This window comes from Phocoena sinus, chromosome 5, assembly GCF_008692025.1.
Source record: "Phocoena sinus isolate mPhoSin1 chromosome 5, mPhoSin1.pri, whole genome shotgun sequence".
Classification (NCBI taxonomy): Eukaryota; Metazoa; Chordata; class Mammalia; order Artiodactyla; family Phocoenidae; genus Phocoena; species Phocoena sinus.
The window spans coordinates 85,054,795-85,071,669 of record NC_045767.1 but is presented as its reverse complement, the minus strand read 5'-3'; the positions used below and the strand labels follow the sequence as shown (position 1 = coordinate 85,071,669).

The following is a 16,875-nucleotide window of genomic DNA, read 5'->3' as shown; positions in this document are numbered from 1 at the left end:
CCATCTTATTATATGTATACATTATATAAATATATGTATATATAATGTATATACGTTATAAAATATGTATATACATATATATTTTATATATAACATATGTATATTATATATTATTTCTCTATCTCATTGTACATACACACACATACATATGTGTGTGTGTGTATATATATATATTATATATATATATAATATATATGTGTATATATATATACCATTCAGTAGTCCATGATGGTTTTTTCCCTTGGTTGTCTATAAAAGCTGAAAACTACAAAAATAAAGGTTATCTACATCAAGAAAAGTATTTGTCAATACCTCTTTATGGTGTCAAACCGAGAGTCTATACAAGTCTTAGCAAATTGATAAAAAATGGATGTTGAAATAAATATTCATATGTGTGTGACTTCAAATTCAAAATATTCAGATATACCTAAAATAGCATATCTTTTTTCTATTTTCATCAGTGTCATTTAATAGACACTGGCAAATAGCAATGAACACCATAAGCAATTGTGATTTCTGTTGAAATATTTGGGGAAATGGAAATGAAGGAAAATGTCTCTTTTATTTGCTATTGTTTTCAATATATTAACACATTTAATAGCATATTTTTAAGAAAAACTCCACTATATTTAATGTATGAATTTCAGCGGTTATAGGACCCATATGATTTCAAAAATAAGAAATTATAAGAGTTTTAATGCTGTGAAAATGTGGTAATATAGATAATTATGTATTATTAGTGTAATGGGATATATTATACAGAGTCCACAAATTTTAGGAATATAGAATATACATAAGGTCATCAAGAACATCTTTATCAAAAGTGAGATAGTTTATGTATCTAAACTTTATAGAGAAAATGTAGACTTAAGATTTTATGTGATACAATTTTATTATAGAAAATTCTCAGAATATTAGTTGATTTATATTTTTTGAAAACACTTCAAAATCTGTAAAAATTGTATATAAAGTATAATTATTTCCAAGTAAAATGAAAATTTAATTATTTGGAATTTTTATTATTCTACATGTCAAGAATGCCCAATATACATTATAGACAGGTGTAATTTCAAGGCTCTGTTAATCATGCTACTCTTTATTTTGCAGCTCCCTCTCCAGTCACCAATGTGAAAAAGGGGAAAATTGCAAAAAACAGCATCTCTTTGTCTTGGCAAGAGCCAGATCGCCCCAATGGAATCATCCTGGAGTATGAAATCAAATATTTTGAAAAGGTGGGACTAAGAATAAAGAATATCTTTTCTTCTTTTTTTTTTTAATTTTAGCAACTGCAGTTATCCAATTTATAGAAAAGCATGTTGGAATTTTATGTGTAAATCAATGACAATTGACTTGCAGTCATGATTATGAAAGCTGGAAGTGTACAGGGAGCACTTTATTTGTGTTCTGCTGCTGCCAAATAGTTTACACCGCCAGGATACTGCCATAGAGTCTAACATTAGCTTAACTAGGGTTCACAGCATTAAAAGATGAAGTCATAGGACATTTTCAAAGTGTCCCAAACACTGGAGTTGTTAACCTTCAGTAGTAACTGCAGTGTACCACAGGGAAAAACACATTCTTATGGCCAGTAACCCTGCATAATACCTATACTATTAAGGAAGTATAGGTAGATAAGGTGTATATGTACCTTATAATTTTAAAATATAACAAAAATCTAACACTGTAGCATAAAATTTATTTTAAAAATTTGAGGGCATAAAATTGGAAGTGTATGCTTCACATTCTCTATAGTTTCTTGATTTCCTCTTCTTCACTGAGTTGGCTCCTAGGTCCACTCTCACATGTTTTGCCATAATAGTTGTTGAAATCTAAAGGCAATAATCATCCCTCTTCCTCTTTGCTGAATCCACAACTGAATGAGCTATTGATAAAGGAATAAACAGGTGGAAACTAAAGATGAACTTATAATTTCTAAAGCTGGACTGGAATATTTGGCTTAGATATGTAGCCACCTTGTTGCTTCCATGTTGGAAGTGACAACTTCCACCCTATTTTACTGTGATTTTTTGTACAGACTAGATCTGAATGGCATACACTACTTAGAACAACCTGAGTTCTAATAGACCAGATAAAGATAGATGAGTGCCCAAACTAGTCTCTAAGAGGTGGATAGGAGACCCTGGCCCAGACATATGTGTCCTATGGAGGTAGGAGTATAAAAGATTGCTGACATAATGCAGAGAAGCAGATCCCAAAAGAGAAGGGAAGGAAGGGCTCAGCCACACTTACCCAGTTGCTTCTCCCAAACTCCCAGAGACATCGCTCCTTCTCTCTTAGGGAAGAATGAAAAGGATGGAAGTTCAAAAACTTACTCTGCAATACCTAAGAAACTGTCCAAGGTAGAACATTGGAAAAGAGAGGGGGAATGAATGGTCCCACTTATACTAATGCAAAAGTATCATGAGAAATACTGATATCCTGTTAATGAAAGTTACTTAAAAATTCAACATTCCATTTATATGCATAGATGAAAGATTATAGATAAAACATTGAAATACATTAAAGTAATTCATAGTATTTGTTAAAAAACTTTCTTGCAACTGATTTTTTTTTAAATAAATTTTATTTATTTGGCTGCATTGGTTCTTCGTTGCTGCACACAGGCTTTCTGTAGTTGCTGCAAGCAGGGGCTACTCTTTGTTGCAGTGTGCAAGCTTCTCGTTGTGGCTTTTCTTGTTGTGGAGCATGGGCTCTAGGCACGTGGACTTCAGTAGTTGTGGCACACGGGCTGTAGAGTGCAGGCTCAGTAGTTGTGGTGCACGGGTCTAGTTGCTCCACGGCATGTGGGGTCTTCCCGGACCAGGGCTCAAACCCAGGTCCCCTGCATTGGCAGGCAGATTCTTAACCACTGTGCCACCAGGGAAGTCCCAATTCATAGCACTTTTTAATTGCTTCGTTCATCATTGATTCAACAATTACCTGTGTAAAGATACAACAGAGAACAAAACAGCCAAGTTTATGTGGGGGAGAGTGAGGTTATCTACATTCTTTTTAGGTTTTGGATGTCTATACAATATTCATATATTCATTTTATAAATAGATAAATAAAAGCTCAATTATCATGTTTGAAATAGTTGTCTCTAGGAATGATTTGCTGGTGGCATTACATGTAACTAGTGGATTATTATGGAACACAAATGAAGATACTTATATTTCAAAAATATATATATTATTTCATACATTATTCACCAAGAGTGTCCTAAAAAAATACCTCTGAGAGAAAGCTATGTTGCAATAAGATTTACAGTGTTTACCGAAAAAAAATAGGGTAAACCAAATAAAATGTTATAATATTAATACCCTCACTGATTCCCGTTTCTCTGGGAGTAGTGGTCCAAACTGAATTGCCAATGCTAGAAGTCTACAATTTAAGCACATGCTGTATCCAAAAACAATTGGTTAAATTAATGTTTACATTCCTTTTTCAAGTTTTTGTAAGCTTTATTACTGCATACTAATGCAAAGCTAAGCAAATATATATATATCTTTATGAATTCTTTTGTAAACATTTTAAGTTTCCAGATTTTTATTGTAATTAAAATTGATTTTAAAAGAAGTTGAGGTGCATAATGACATTTTAAAATAACTGTACTATGAAAATTATATATTTGAATATACATATCTTAGATGAAATAAAGTTCAACAGCAGATCGACTAAAAGTTTAACAAGTACTTGTTTTCCTGCATAGTTTTTCTTTACCTGAAGCAACTAGATGGACCAATGAGTTTGTTTTTCTTTTCTTTTTTTTTTTTTACATCTTTATTGGAGTATAATTGCTTTACAATGGTGTGTTTGTTTCTGCTTTATAACAAAGTGAATCAGTTATACATATACATATGTTCCCATATCTCTTCCCTCTTGTGTCTCCCTCCCTCCCACTCTCCCTATCCCACCCCTCCAGGCGGTCACAAAGCACTGAGCTGATCTCCCTGTGCTATGCGGCTGCTCCCCACTAGCTATCTACCTTATGTTTGGTAGTGTATTTATGTCCATGCCTCTCTCTCGCTTTGTCACAGCTTACCCTTCCCCCTCCCATATCCTTTTTATTTGTCTTTAAGGAAATTGTCCTGATTTTTTTCCCCTTATGAGTAACCTTCGATTGTTTTTACTCTTACTTCCCAGCATATGCATGAGTCTCATATACATAATATTAAGAGCAAGGATTTATCTTTTTTTTTTCTTTTAAGCTGCTTCTTCTATTAAAACAAGGAGTTACTGAACAAGTGGTGGGGCAGAGTCCTTTTCTATTCATGTTGATTCTAATTAATTTTATCCATGTTGTGGAAATATTTTCTTTATAGTTCATGTTTATATTTATTTCAGTAAGATTTGGTTTTACACTTAATATTTTATATTTAAAACTGTATTAATACATTCTATTATCTGCATAACTGAAAGTAAGAAAAAATGATTTGGGGAGAAAAGATTTCTATTCATATTCTCAATAAATGAATAACAAGTTGCCTACCTATATGCTTTTAACGCAGCAACCCTTATATATTATTTTGGGGAAGTTAACTTTTGGTCAGTGTTTTCCATTTTACAGAGAAGATACTAATTCCCGACTTTTTTGCCAAGCAAAATTATTGAGCACACCAGTAAAATACACAAAAAGGTTGGGTTTTTTTTTAACACTTTAAGAAGGGAAAAAAAAGGATAATGAGCTTTTATACCATGTATTGAGGTGGGGGTCCTGATAGGTTTCCAGAGCTCATTTTGAATCTTCAGAATGATACCACCATTTTATTGGATGGCCCTTGGCCAGACACAGGTGGCAGAGCTTTCCAGGGCTCACACATTCGCCAGCTGGCATTTCTGCCTGTGATTGCCCTGCTCTAATAGAGGTCATTGGGCCTCTCTGCTCCTGCATGGTGATGGGCCCATTGCCATCTCTTAATTAAAGACAGAGGCAAAGGTAAGCTGCCCTTTGGCAGGGTGTTTGCCAGCTGGCTCCTTCCCCTCGCTGCCTGTGAACAGTGTTTGCTAAGCAGCTGGGGAATGTAGCTCATTTGCTCAGCTGGGGCATGAAGGCGGCAAACCACTACCCTGACCAAGGACTTGGCAACATTTGGTTGTGGGTGTTGAAGATGTGTGTATAGGTTTGTGAAATGGAGAAATTTATGAGGATGATTTAAAGGAGTGGATCAGAAGCAAATTTTAGAAGATAATTCGAGGATTCAAAATGTGTATTTATGGGTTTTGATTCCTTAGATATATTCGCTAAGTCTCTTCAATAATATAGTATTCAACTAACTCAGAGAGACAACGTACCATTAGACCCGCAATAAGGAACCACTGAGACATACATAATGTTAACAGATAAATCAGACGGAATGCTGTATAATTTTGTATAATCAACTGATGTTAGATTATACATTTATTTCAAGGAACAGCATTCCAGTTTCCTTGCAATGATTTTTTTTCCATTTTTGACAAAATTATCAATTTCTACTTTTTCAATAGTTAAGAGTTACAATCATGTAAGCTTTAAAAAATTTTTTTTTCTTTTCAGTAGAAGAATTTGCCATCATGCTATAGGGTAAAATCAAACTTACCTAGAAGTTCTAATGCTCAGAAGATTGTGCTGGGTGCTATGTATATTATCTCTATCTCTGTGTCCTCACAGAGTCTTGATAAATAATTTCATCCTATTTTAAAGAAGAAAAAAACTTAGGTTGAGTTGCATACCCACATTTACACATGTACTTAGTTAATAACATGGTTGGAATTCTAACCCTGATATTCCTATGCTATTTTTCATTAAAAAAAAATCTTACTTTACATATAAATGTTAATACTTCATGTAAAAATCCTAATTATATCAAATATACCAGAATCATAACTTCAGTTTTGTCTAGATTTTTCTCATGAACTCAAATTCCCTTTAAACAAAATGCAAATAGTAGCAAACATATATTTTATCATTTTTTACTGAAAATTACTGATTCAATCACAGCCAAACTGGAAAGGGTAATATTACTAAGAAAGTCTTACACATTCAGTCATAAACTTGAGTGTACTCAGATTATCAGTAACTACAATAGTTTACAGAAGCTATTTACCCCTTTTAAAAGGAACACATCAAGAAATTGCCTGCTTTTTTTACTGTTCTACCCCTAGCAAACAGAAGGGGTAATAGAGTAGACAAGATCAATAAATACTTCTGAGTGAAGAAAATGACTGACATTACTAGGTAAAACTTTATACAATTTATTTTTCTACTTTAAATTCTTTGAAAACTCTAACAAAGTTTCCTAAGCACTTTAGAGACTAGGCACTTAAACTAACGTGAGCGTTAAAAAACACGAAGATCAATTGTTTATGTAGACTGAATCAGAAAAACCTATTTGGATTAGAATTTAAACCGTATCTATCTATAGAGAAATATGGATATACATAACCCTAAGAAAATTTTATATGTTTGAACGTATTAAATGAGGAATGGTAAACTGCTTTAAGGGAAGAATATTTACCCATTGTTTATTGTACATTGTATTGGTGGTAGCATAGAATATGGTTAGAAGTTGACTTTGATGTGTCAAATTAGAAAAAATTAAAATAATAATTATGACAATTAAAACATGTGCTTTACAGTTTAATACGTGTTTTCATTTGCATTATCTGTTTCATTCTTACAACATTTCTGTGAGAATATCCAGCCACCAATTTTTATCCCAATTTTACAGATAAGGAAACTGAGGTTAAAGTAAAAATGGGTTTGCTGTGTTTTAGCATGTGATTTCAATGTTCACACTAAAGGCACAGCATGGCATGCTGTAAACTTCAAGGGACAAGGAGTGTGGTTTGCATTTGTTTTACTTTTTAATAGCATTATGAACATTAAATAATAACCTTATTCCTACCAGAGTACTTGAGAAGTAAATATTATTTTCTTGTTTTCAATTTTTTTTTCTCATTTAGGAAAAATAAATCCTTTGCATGTTGTTTCCCTTGGATCTTTTTTAAAAATCAATACATTTTTTCTGCTTGTAAAGACAAAATTCCCTGAAATATTTAGAAAATAATGATTTACAGGCATCAATAAGTTATTTGAAGTAAAGCCCAATTCTTAAAAAAGGGGAATAAAATCTCTAACCATAACCTATCTTTAATTCATCCTATAATATCTATCAGAAATTTAATACATGTGAAAAGACCTTAAGGAAAAAACAAGCTTAGCCAAAAATTCACACAGAAAAACATAAGGGAAGAGAAAGTTCAAAGCAGGGAATGTGTATTAAATCTTTAAGTATCTAACACTTTATATTCAGAGTGGTAACTTCAGAGATAATGAGGAGTTATAGATGTTTGTCTAGACTTTTGTTAGCAGTCAAAATAGGAATAATTCCTCTCTGTTTCACTTTCCAAAGCTATCTTTTAGGTGACTTTTCCCCCTTCATCTCCATTTGGGTTACTAACCCAGCCCAAACACATGAGAGTGAAAAAATGAAGTTTTAAAAAAGGAAAAAAATATTTTGCTTATGTGAAATTTTTCTTTAAAACTCACTGTTTCGACTTAGTGAGTTAAAATTAAATTTCTCCAGTGAAGTTCACATTCCTTCTCCCAACCCCTAAATATTATTAGAAATCAAATTCAAGGGATTCTGCCAGTGGCCTTCATTTGGGCTGAAACTCTTCCCAGAGTCTCTGGCCTGCTGGCCTACTATATCAGATTTTGGAATCACCAAACCTCCACAATCATAGTCTTGGTGCTGCAGCCAGGTGTCAACCCTGAGCCTCTGAGGTGGGAGAGTCGAGTTCAGGACATTGGTCCACAGAGACCTCCTGGCCCCACATAATATCAAATGGCAAAATCTCTCACAGAGATCTCCATCTCAATGCTATGACCCAGCTCCACTCAACGACCAGCAAACTACACTGCAGGGCACCCTATGACAGAAAACTAGCAAGACAGGAACACAGACCCACCGGTTAGCAGAGAGGCTGCCTAAAATGATAATAAGGTTGCAGGCACACCAAAACACACCACTGGATGCAGTCTGGCCCACTGGAAAGACAAAATCCAGCCTCATCCACCAGAACAAAGATACAAGTCCCCTCCACCAGGAAGCCTACACAACCCACTGAACGACCCTAACCCATTGGGGACACACACCAAAAACAAGGGGAACTACGAACCTGCAGCTTGCAGAAAGGAGACCCCAAACACAGTAAGTTAAGCAAAATAAGAAGACAGAGAAATACACAGCAGATGAAGGAGCAAGATAAAAACCCACCAGATCAAACAAATGAAGAGGAAATAGGCAGTCTACCTGAAAAAGAATTCACAGTAATGATAGTAAAGATGATCCAAAATCTTGGAAATAGAATGGAGAAAATAAAAGAAACATTTAAGAAAGCCCTAGAACTAAAGAGCAAACAAACAATGATGAACAACACAATAAATGAAAGTAAAAATTCTCTAGAAGGAATCAATAGCAGAATAACTGATGCAGAAGAATGGATAAGTGACCTGGAAGATAAAAGAGTGGAAATAACTACTGCAGAGCAGAATAAAGAAAAAAGAATGAAAAGAATTGAAGACAGCCTCAGAGATCTCTGGGACAACATTAAAGGCACCAACATTTGAACAATAGAGGTCCCAGAAGGAGAAGAGAAAAAGAAAGGGACTGAGAAAATATTTGAAGAGATTATAGTTGAAAACTTCCCTAACATGGGAAAAGAAATAGTCAGTCAAGTGCAGGAGGCATAAAGAGTCCCATACAGGATAAATCCAAGGAGAAACATGCCAAGACACATATTAATCAAACTATCAAAAATTAAATACAAATAAAAAATATTAAAAGCAACAAGGTAAAACAACAAATAACACACAAGGGAATCCCCATACTGGCAGGACATATTAAAAGTGATGAAAGAGAAAAACCTACAACCAAGATTACTGTACCCAGCAAGGATCTCATTCAGATTTGATGGAGAAATTGAAACCTTTACAGACAAGCAAAAGCTAAGAGAATTCAACACCACCAAACCAGCCTTACAACAAATCCTAAAGGAACTTGGTTGGCAGGAAACACAAGAGAAGGAAAAGACCTACAATAACAAACCCAAAACAATTAAGAAAATGGTAATAGCAACACACTTATTGATAACTACCTTAAATGTAAATAGATTAAATGCTCCAACCAAAAGACATGGACTGGCTGAATGGTTACAAAAACAAAACCCATATATATGCTGTCTACAAGAGACCCACTTCAGACCTAGGGACACACACAGACTGAAAATGAGGGGATGGAAAAAGATATTTTATGCAAATGGAAATCAAAAGAAAACTGGAGTAGCAATTCTCATAACAGACAAAATAGACTTTAAGTAAAGACCATTACAAGATACAAAGAAGAACCCTACATAATGATCAATGGATCAATCCAATTAATCAATTCATTAACAATTGTAAATATTTATGGACCCAACTTCGGAGCACCTCAATACTTAAGGCAAATGCTAATAGCCATAAAAGCAGAAATCAACAGTAACACAATAATACTAGGGGACTTTAACACCCCACTTTCACCAGTGGACAGATGATCCAATATGAAAATAAATAAGGAAACATAAGCTTTAAATGATACATTAAACAATATGAACTTATTTGATATTTATAGGACATTCCATCCAAAAACAACAGTATACACTTTCTTCTCAAGTGCTCATGGAACATTCTCCAGGATAGATCATATCTTGGGTCACAAATCAAGCTTTGGTAAATTTAAGAAAATTGAAATTGTATCAAGTATCTTTTCTGACCAAAATGCTGTGAGACCAGCTATCAATTACAGGAAAAAATGTGTACAAACACAAGGAGACTAAACAATACACTACTAAATAACCAAGAGATCACTGAAGAAATCAAAGAGGAAATCAAAAAATACCTAGAAACAAATGACAATGAAAAAACAATTCAAAACCTATGGGATGCCGCAAAGGCAGTTCTAAGAGGGAAGTTTACCTCAAGGAACAAGAACCATCTCAAATAAACAACCTAACCTTAAACCTAAAGCAATCAGAGAAAAAAGAAGAAGAAAAAACCCCAAAGTTAGCAGAAGGAAAGAAATCATAAAGATCAGATCAGAAATAAATGAAAAAGAAATGAAGAAAACAATAGCTAAGATCAATAAAACTAAAAGCTGGTTCTTTGAGAAGATAAAAATGATAAACCACTAGCCAGACTGATCAAGAAAAGAAGGGAGAATACTCAAATCAATAGAATTAGAAATGAAAAAGGAGAAGTAACAACTGACAGTGCAGAAATACAAAGGATCATGAGAGATTACTACAAGCAACTATATGCCAATAAAATGGACAACCTGGAAGAAATGGTCAAATTCTTAAAAAAGCACAACCTCCCGAGACTGAACCAGGAAGAAATAGACAATATAAACAGACCAATCACAAGCACTGAAATTAAGCCTGTGATTTAAAATCTTCCAATAAACAGAAGCCCAGGACCAGATGGTTTCAGAGGCAAATTGTATCAAAAACTTAGAGAAGAGCTAACACCTATCCTTCTCAAACTCCTCCGAAATATAGCAGAGGGAGGAACACTCACAAACTCATTCTAAGAGGTCACCATCGCCCTGATACCAAAACCAGACAAAGATGTCACAAAAAAAGAAAACTACAGACCAATATCACTGATGAACATAGAGGCAAAAATCCTCAACAATATACTAGCAAACAGAATCCAACAGCACATTAAAAGGATTGTACACCATGACCAAGTGGGGTTTATTCCAGGAATGCAAGGATTCTTCAATATATGCAAATCAATCAACGTAATACACCATATTAACAAATTGAAGGAGAAAAACCATATGATCATCTCAATAGATGCAGAAAAAGCTTTTGACAAATTCAACACCCATTTATGATAAAAACTCTCCAGAAAGTAAGCATAGACGGAACTTACCTCAACATAATAAAGGCCATATATGACACACCCACAGCCAACATCATTCTCAGTGATGAAAAACTGAAACCATTTCCACTAAGATCAGGAATAAGACAAGGTTGCCCACTTTCACAACTATTATTCAATGTAGTTTTGGATGTTTTAGCCACAGCAATCAGAGAAGAAAAAGAAATAAAGGGAATCCAAATTAGAACAGAAGTAAAACTGTCACTGTTTGCAGATGCCATGATACTATACATAGAGAATCATAAATATGCTACCAGAAAACTACTAGAGCCAATCAATGAATTTGGTAAACTAGCAGGATACAAAATTAATGCAGAGAAATCTCTTTCATACCTATAGACTAATGAAGAAAAATCTGAAAGAGAAATTAAGGAAACCCTCTCATTTACCATTGCAACAAAAAGAATAAAATACCTAGGAATAAACCTACTAAGGACACAAAAGACCTGTATGCAGAAAACTATAAGTCACTGATGAACGAAATTAAAGATGATACAAACAGATGGGGAGATATACCACGTTCTTGGACTGGAGGAATCAACATTGTGCAAATGACTATACTACCCAAAGCAATCTACAGATTCAGTGCAATCCCTAGCAAACTACCAATGGCATTTTTCACAGAACTAGAACAGAAAAGTTCATAATTTGTATGGAAACACAAAAGATCCCGAATAGCCAAAGCAATCTTCAGGAAGAAAATCAGAGCTGGAGGAATCCAGCTCCCAGACTTCAGACTATACTGCAAAGCTACAGTAATCAAGACAGTATGGTACTGGCACAAAAACAGAAATATAGATCAATAGAACAGGATAGAAAGCCCAGAGATAAACCCACACACATATGGTCACCTTATCTTTGATAAAGGAGGCAAGAATATACAATGGAGAAAAGACAGCCTCTTCAATAAGTGGTGCTGGGAAAACTGGACACTACATGTAAATGAATGAAATTAGAACACTCCCTAAAACCATACACAAAATAAACTCAAAATGGATTAAAGACCTAAATGTAAGGCGAGACACTGTAAAATTCTTAGAGGAAAACATAGGCAGAACACTCTATGACATAAATCACAGCAAGTTCCTTTTTGACCCACCTCCTAGAGAAATAGAAAAAAAAACGAAAATAAACAAATGGGACCTAATGAAACTTAAAAGCTTTTGCACAGCAAAGGAAACCATAAAACGACGAAAAGACAACCCTCAGAATGGGAGAAAATATTTGCAAATGAAGCAACTGACAAAAGATTAATTTCCAAAATATACACGCAGCACATTCTGCTCAATATCAAAAAAAAAAACAAACAACCCGTTCCAAAAATGGGAAGAAGATCTAAATAGACATTTCTCCAAAGAAGATAAACAGATTGTCAACAAACACATGAAAGTATGCTCAACATCACTAATCATCATAGAAATGCAAATCAAAACTACAATGAGGTATCACCTCACACCAGTCAGAATGGCCATCATCAAAAAATCTACAAACAATAAATGCTGGAGAGGGTGTGGAGAAAAGGGTATCATCTTGCACTGTTGGTCGGAAGGTAAATTGATACAGCCACTATGGAGAACACTATGGAGGTTCCTTAAAAAACTAAAAATAGAACATTACCATACGACCCAGCAATCCCACTACTGGGCATATACCCTGAGAAAATCATAATTCAAAAAGAGTCATGTACCACAGTGTTCATTGCAGGGCTATCTACACTAGCCAGGACATGGAAGCAACCTAAATGTCCATCTACAGATGACTGGATAAAGAAGATATGGCACATACATACAATGGAAAATTACTCAGCCATTACAAGAAACAAAACTGAGTTATCTGTAGTGAAGTGGTTGGACCTAGAGACTGTCATACAGAGTGAAGTAATTCAGAAACAGAAAAACAAATACCTCATGCTAACACAAATATATGGAATCTAAAAAAAAAAAAAGTTCTGAAGACCCTAGGGGCCAGACAGGAATAAAGACACAGACGAAGAGAATAGAGTTGAGGGCACGGGGAGGGGGAAGGGTAAGCTGGGACGAAGTCAGAGAGTGGCATGGACATATATACACTTCCTAATATAAAATAGATAGCTAGTGGGAAGCAGCCACATAGCACAGGGAGATCAGCTCGGTGCTCTGTGTCCACCTAGAGGGGTGGGATAGGGAGGGTGGGAGGGAGGGAGACGCAATAGGGAAGGGATATGGAGATATAAGTTTATGTATAGCTGCTTCACTTTGTTGTACAGCAGAAACTAACACACCATTGTAAAGCAATTATACTCCAATAAAGATGTTAAAAAAATAAAATATATATAAAATAAAATTTAAAAAGAAATCTAATTCACTGAAGATAAAAGGCATAAGTCTTACCTGGCTGTATAGCAGACATTGTCACCTTCCTCTATAAACAAGCAGCATGTTAGTTGCACTCCAATAAATCATTTATGAGAAAAACAAGCTCACAATTAGCAATAATAAATTAGAGTCTGTAAAATAGGGTATCTCCTGGAAATTTTATTTTTAAAGTTTACATATCTGTTTCTGCCCAAGGCAAGTGTGGCAGATGGGTGGAGGACATATCTTACATCTATGAGTTCTAGAAAATACTTTAAGGTTCTATATAACTAACAGAGCTAGGATGCGTAGGATTTTGTTTGTAAAGTATCATATTTGTACTAATAGGAAATCTGTTAGTTTCTGATTTTTTTTTCTTATCTTTGATTCTGTGTTTTGCTGTCAATAATAATTCATATTTTGACTTCTTTTTATTGCATATACATGTGTAATCCAAGGACCAAGAAACCAGCTATACAATTATCAAATCTAAAGAGACAACTATAACTGCAGAGGGCTTGAAACCAGCTTCAGTATATGTCTTCCAAATTCGAGCACGCACAGCAGCAGGCTATGGTGTCTTCAGTCGAAGATTTGAGTTTGAAACCATCCCAGTGTGTAAGTCATTTTAATTACTGTCAACTCATATCTCTGTAATGGTTACCAGAAAAGAGTCATTTGATCAATACTCTCCCTGGGCATTCTGTCAGTCTCCATCTTCTTCTCTCTCTCCCAGGCATTACTCCTTCAGGTAGGAAGCATCTGTCATGCTATTATGGGAGGTTAGCGGGTTAACACATCGGTCCCCGATCCTCATAGCATTTAGTCTACAGGGAGATGAAACATCAGATCCTTAAGAACTCTTTAAACCTTGCTTTTAAAGACTTTCTTTCCACTGTTGCCATACTTTATTGAATTATTGCCATTTACTTTTTACTTGTTTTATTGAACAATGCTACTAGGCTTAGTCTTTTTATGAAAATTCCACAGGGAACTTTCATTAGTATTGAGTTTGGCAAGAAAATGGTGCTCTAAGGAACCAGTCTGATTGTTTTGAAAAAAATCAAAATCTCTGGCAACATCTCTGAGTGGAGGGTCTGGAAATATTTCTGGAAAACCCTTCTTGTACCTTTCTTTTCATAAAATAGTAAAAATAGCATGAAACTTTTTCTTCTTTAATGTCAAACAAAATATTTAGATTACTTACTTGTACTAAAGCACACATTTAAAGCAGGATTAGGAGAAAGCAATAACTTGCCTTGTTTATAGATGAAAGAACTGACACTATTAATGTCTTGTTATGAAGAAAATAACACAGAGAAGTAGTATGAAATGTCAAGTATGTGTAAATGTATTTGTTTGTACATATACAATACATATATATACTTTTTTAAAGTCAAGTTTTGTAAGAATTACTTATTTTTAAATGAAGAAAATAAAACGCATGTTTCCTCCCTTTGAAAACCAACAAAACAAGACCTTAATTATCAGATTTACTTTGTAATGATTAGGAGAGCTATTAAATTAAAATTTTCATAAACCTATATAATACAGCTCTTTAGAAAATGAATATATATTTCTGTTTAAAGCATGTTTAACTGAATTATCTAAAAAATAATTTTTATTACTTTAAAAATAGCTTTCTAAGTATGACTTCACTTGATTTTATACAGATTAGGGTGCCATGGTGAAAAATGATAAAGTATTTTCTTTCCATGCAAGGAAAGTCCCATGTCTGAAGTTTAATTGACATATTGAAATTTAAACATTTAATGCTATTTAGAAAAGCTTTTTAAAATAAGTTTCATATGAATTAATGTAATTAGTCATAAAATTTCCATAATATTGGCAATGGATTATTCACTCTCATACCTTGGACCCTGATCTGGATTTATAATGAAATATGTATTATATAAGCTGGCCATCCTAATAGGGCTTGTTTCTATTTATGCTTATGTGCTTTACCAACTCTGGGAACAAAGCCATAGAGTAAATAATATCTCACAATATGCTCGAGTGCTTGAATAATTTTACAAATGAAAAATCTCACTTTAAAAGATTACAAAATTATACTTAGTTTTAGAATGTTGGCATGTTCAGCAACTAGTTTTTCTTCAGACTATTTGATGCTCTTTCCCTTACTTATTTTTTTAAATAGTAGTTTCCAGGTATGCCAATACCCATCAATCTGATCATTGAGAGAAATAATAAGGTCATTTTCCATATAATTTTACAAAGTCTCACCTGAAACTTTCTTTTAAAGATTTTCCTACATAACTTCTAGATGGAAAGAAGTATCACACAAATATTTTTATTACAAAATCAGATTTTAGTGTTATTATTAATAGATAATGAAAATATTTTAGGGATGTACTGCCTCAACTTTAGTGTGGAATTTTATTTTGACTTGCTTATGTGTACATGTATTTGCAAACAATTTAAGAATGAATTTTTCTTTGTACCAAGTATCTGTTACATACCAACCCCCTTTGACCTTCATGTAGAAATCTTCTGGATACAATTCAGGAAGAATGTGTTGAGCCCCTGTTATGTGCTTGGCTTTGCTAGACTCTGGAGAAGTATACATGAGTAACACGTGGAAACTTCTCTCCTAAGAATAAGAGAGAATAATCTTCTGAAGATTAGAATGTTTATGTCAAAAACCATTTTAGGATAATAGTTTTGTTCATTATTTTTAAATTTGTCATTAACTCCCTACACATCAAAAGATTTTTCATGCTAGGTACTGTGAGTGACTCAAATAACTTTAAGGCATAATCCTTCCCTTCTCCAGGATTATACTCTAATAGAGAGTTAAAGAAGATACACAATTATTATTAAAATAACACTTCATTTTGTGTTATATACCATTCATTTGACAACTATTTGTGCAGTATTTTGTGAAATCACTTCAATTATATTATTGGGCAATTATTTACTTAATACTATAATTTAATTCTTCACATACATATATTATTTCCAAAACACAATCTGCAAATACTAGAGTCAAGAGTTATGGTATCTTAAACATATTTACATTTTTGCTGTCAAAGCTATTGGCAATTTTCATTTGGTGGGTGACAGTTAACCTGGCTTTAATGAGTCACCATTGTTAAGGAAAGTCTACCTTATCATTCAGGTATATTAGGACAAAAAATTATCTGAAAGTCATTACTTTGAACTTAAACTTTACAAAGAATTTTCCAATTGATTATTCAGTTCATAATTGCATGATATGATATATTGACATATGTTCTTGATTTGCTTAATTTTTTTAACTTATTAATTTATATTATACTTCAGTTACAAAATTGTTATGAAGTGCTTTCCTTTTTCATCTACATTATCTTCTATGTTAAAAATATAGCCCTAAAGCCAAATGCAAATAATAAAAACAAGAATGCAAAATATTTATTTTAGAAAAACTATTTACCATGAGGATTTGGGTGGAAAATCTCCAGCTTTTTTTCTGTCAGGTTTTAGTTTATGTTTTATAACTGACTGTAACCCACTTTAATTTTGTTGTGCATACAATTAATGTGTTTAAAATTGACCCCTTTTATTATTCCTATTCCCAA

The 16,875-nt window shown here is 33.7% G+C and overlaps 1 protein-coding gene across 5 annotated transcripts in view; it reads left to right on the top strand.

The window, feature by feature from the left end:
- Window positions 1-16,875, top strand: part of EPHA5 (EPH receptor A5) — a 321,883-nt gene that overhangs the window by 209,360 nt on the left and 95,648 nt on the right. For all 5 annotated transcript variants that reach the window (XM_032632597.1, XM_032632593.1, XM_032632596.1 and 2 more), the window contains exons 6-7: window positions 1,108-1,232; window positions 13,756-13,915. In XM_032632597.1, coding sequence (XP_032488488.1) covers window positions 1,108-1,232; window positions 13,756-13,915 — 285 coding nt within the window. The remainder of the gene's footprint in view (window positions 1-1,107; window positions 1,233-13,755; window positions 13,916-16,875) is intronic.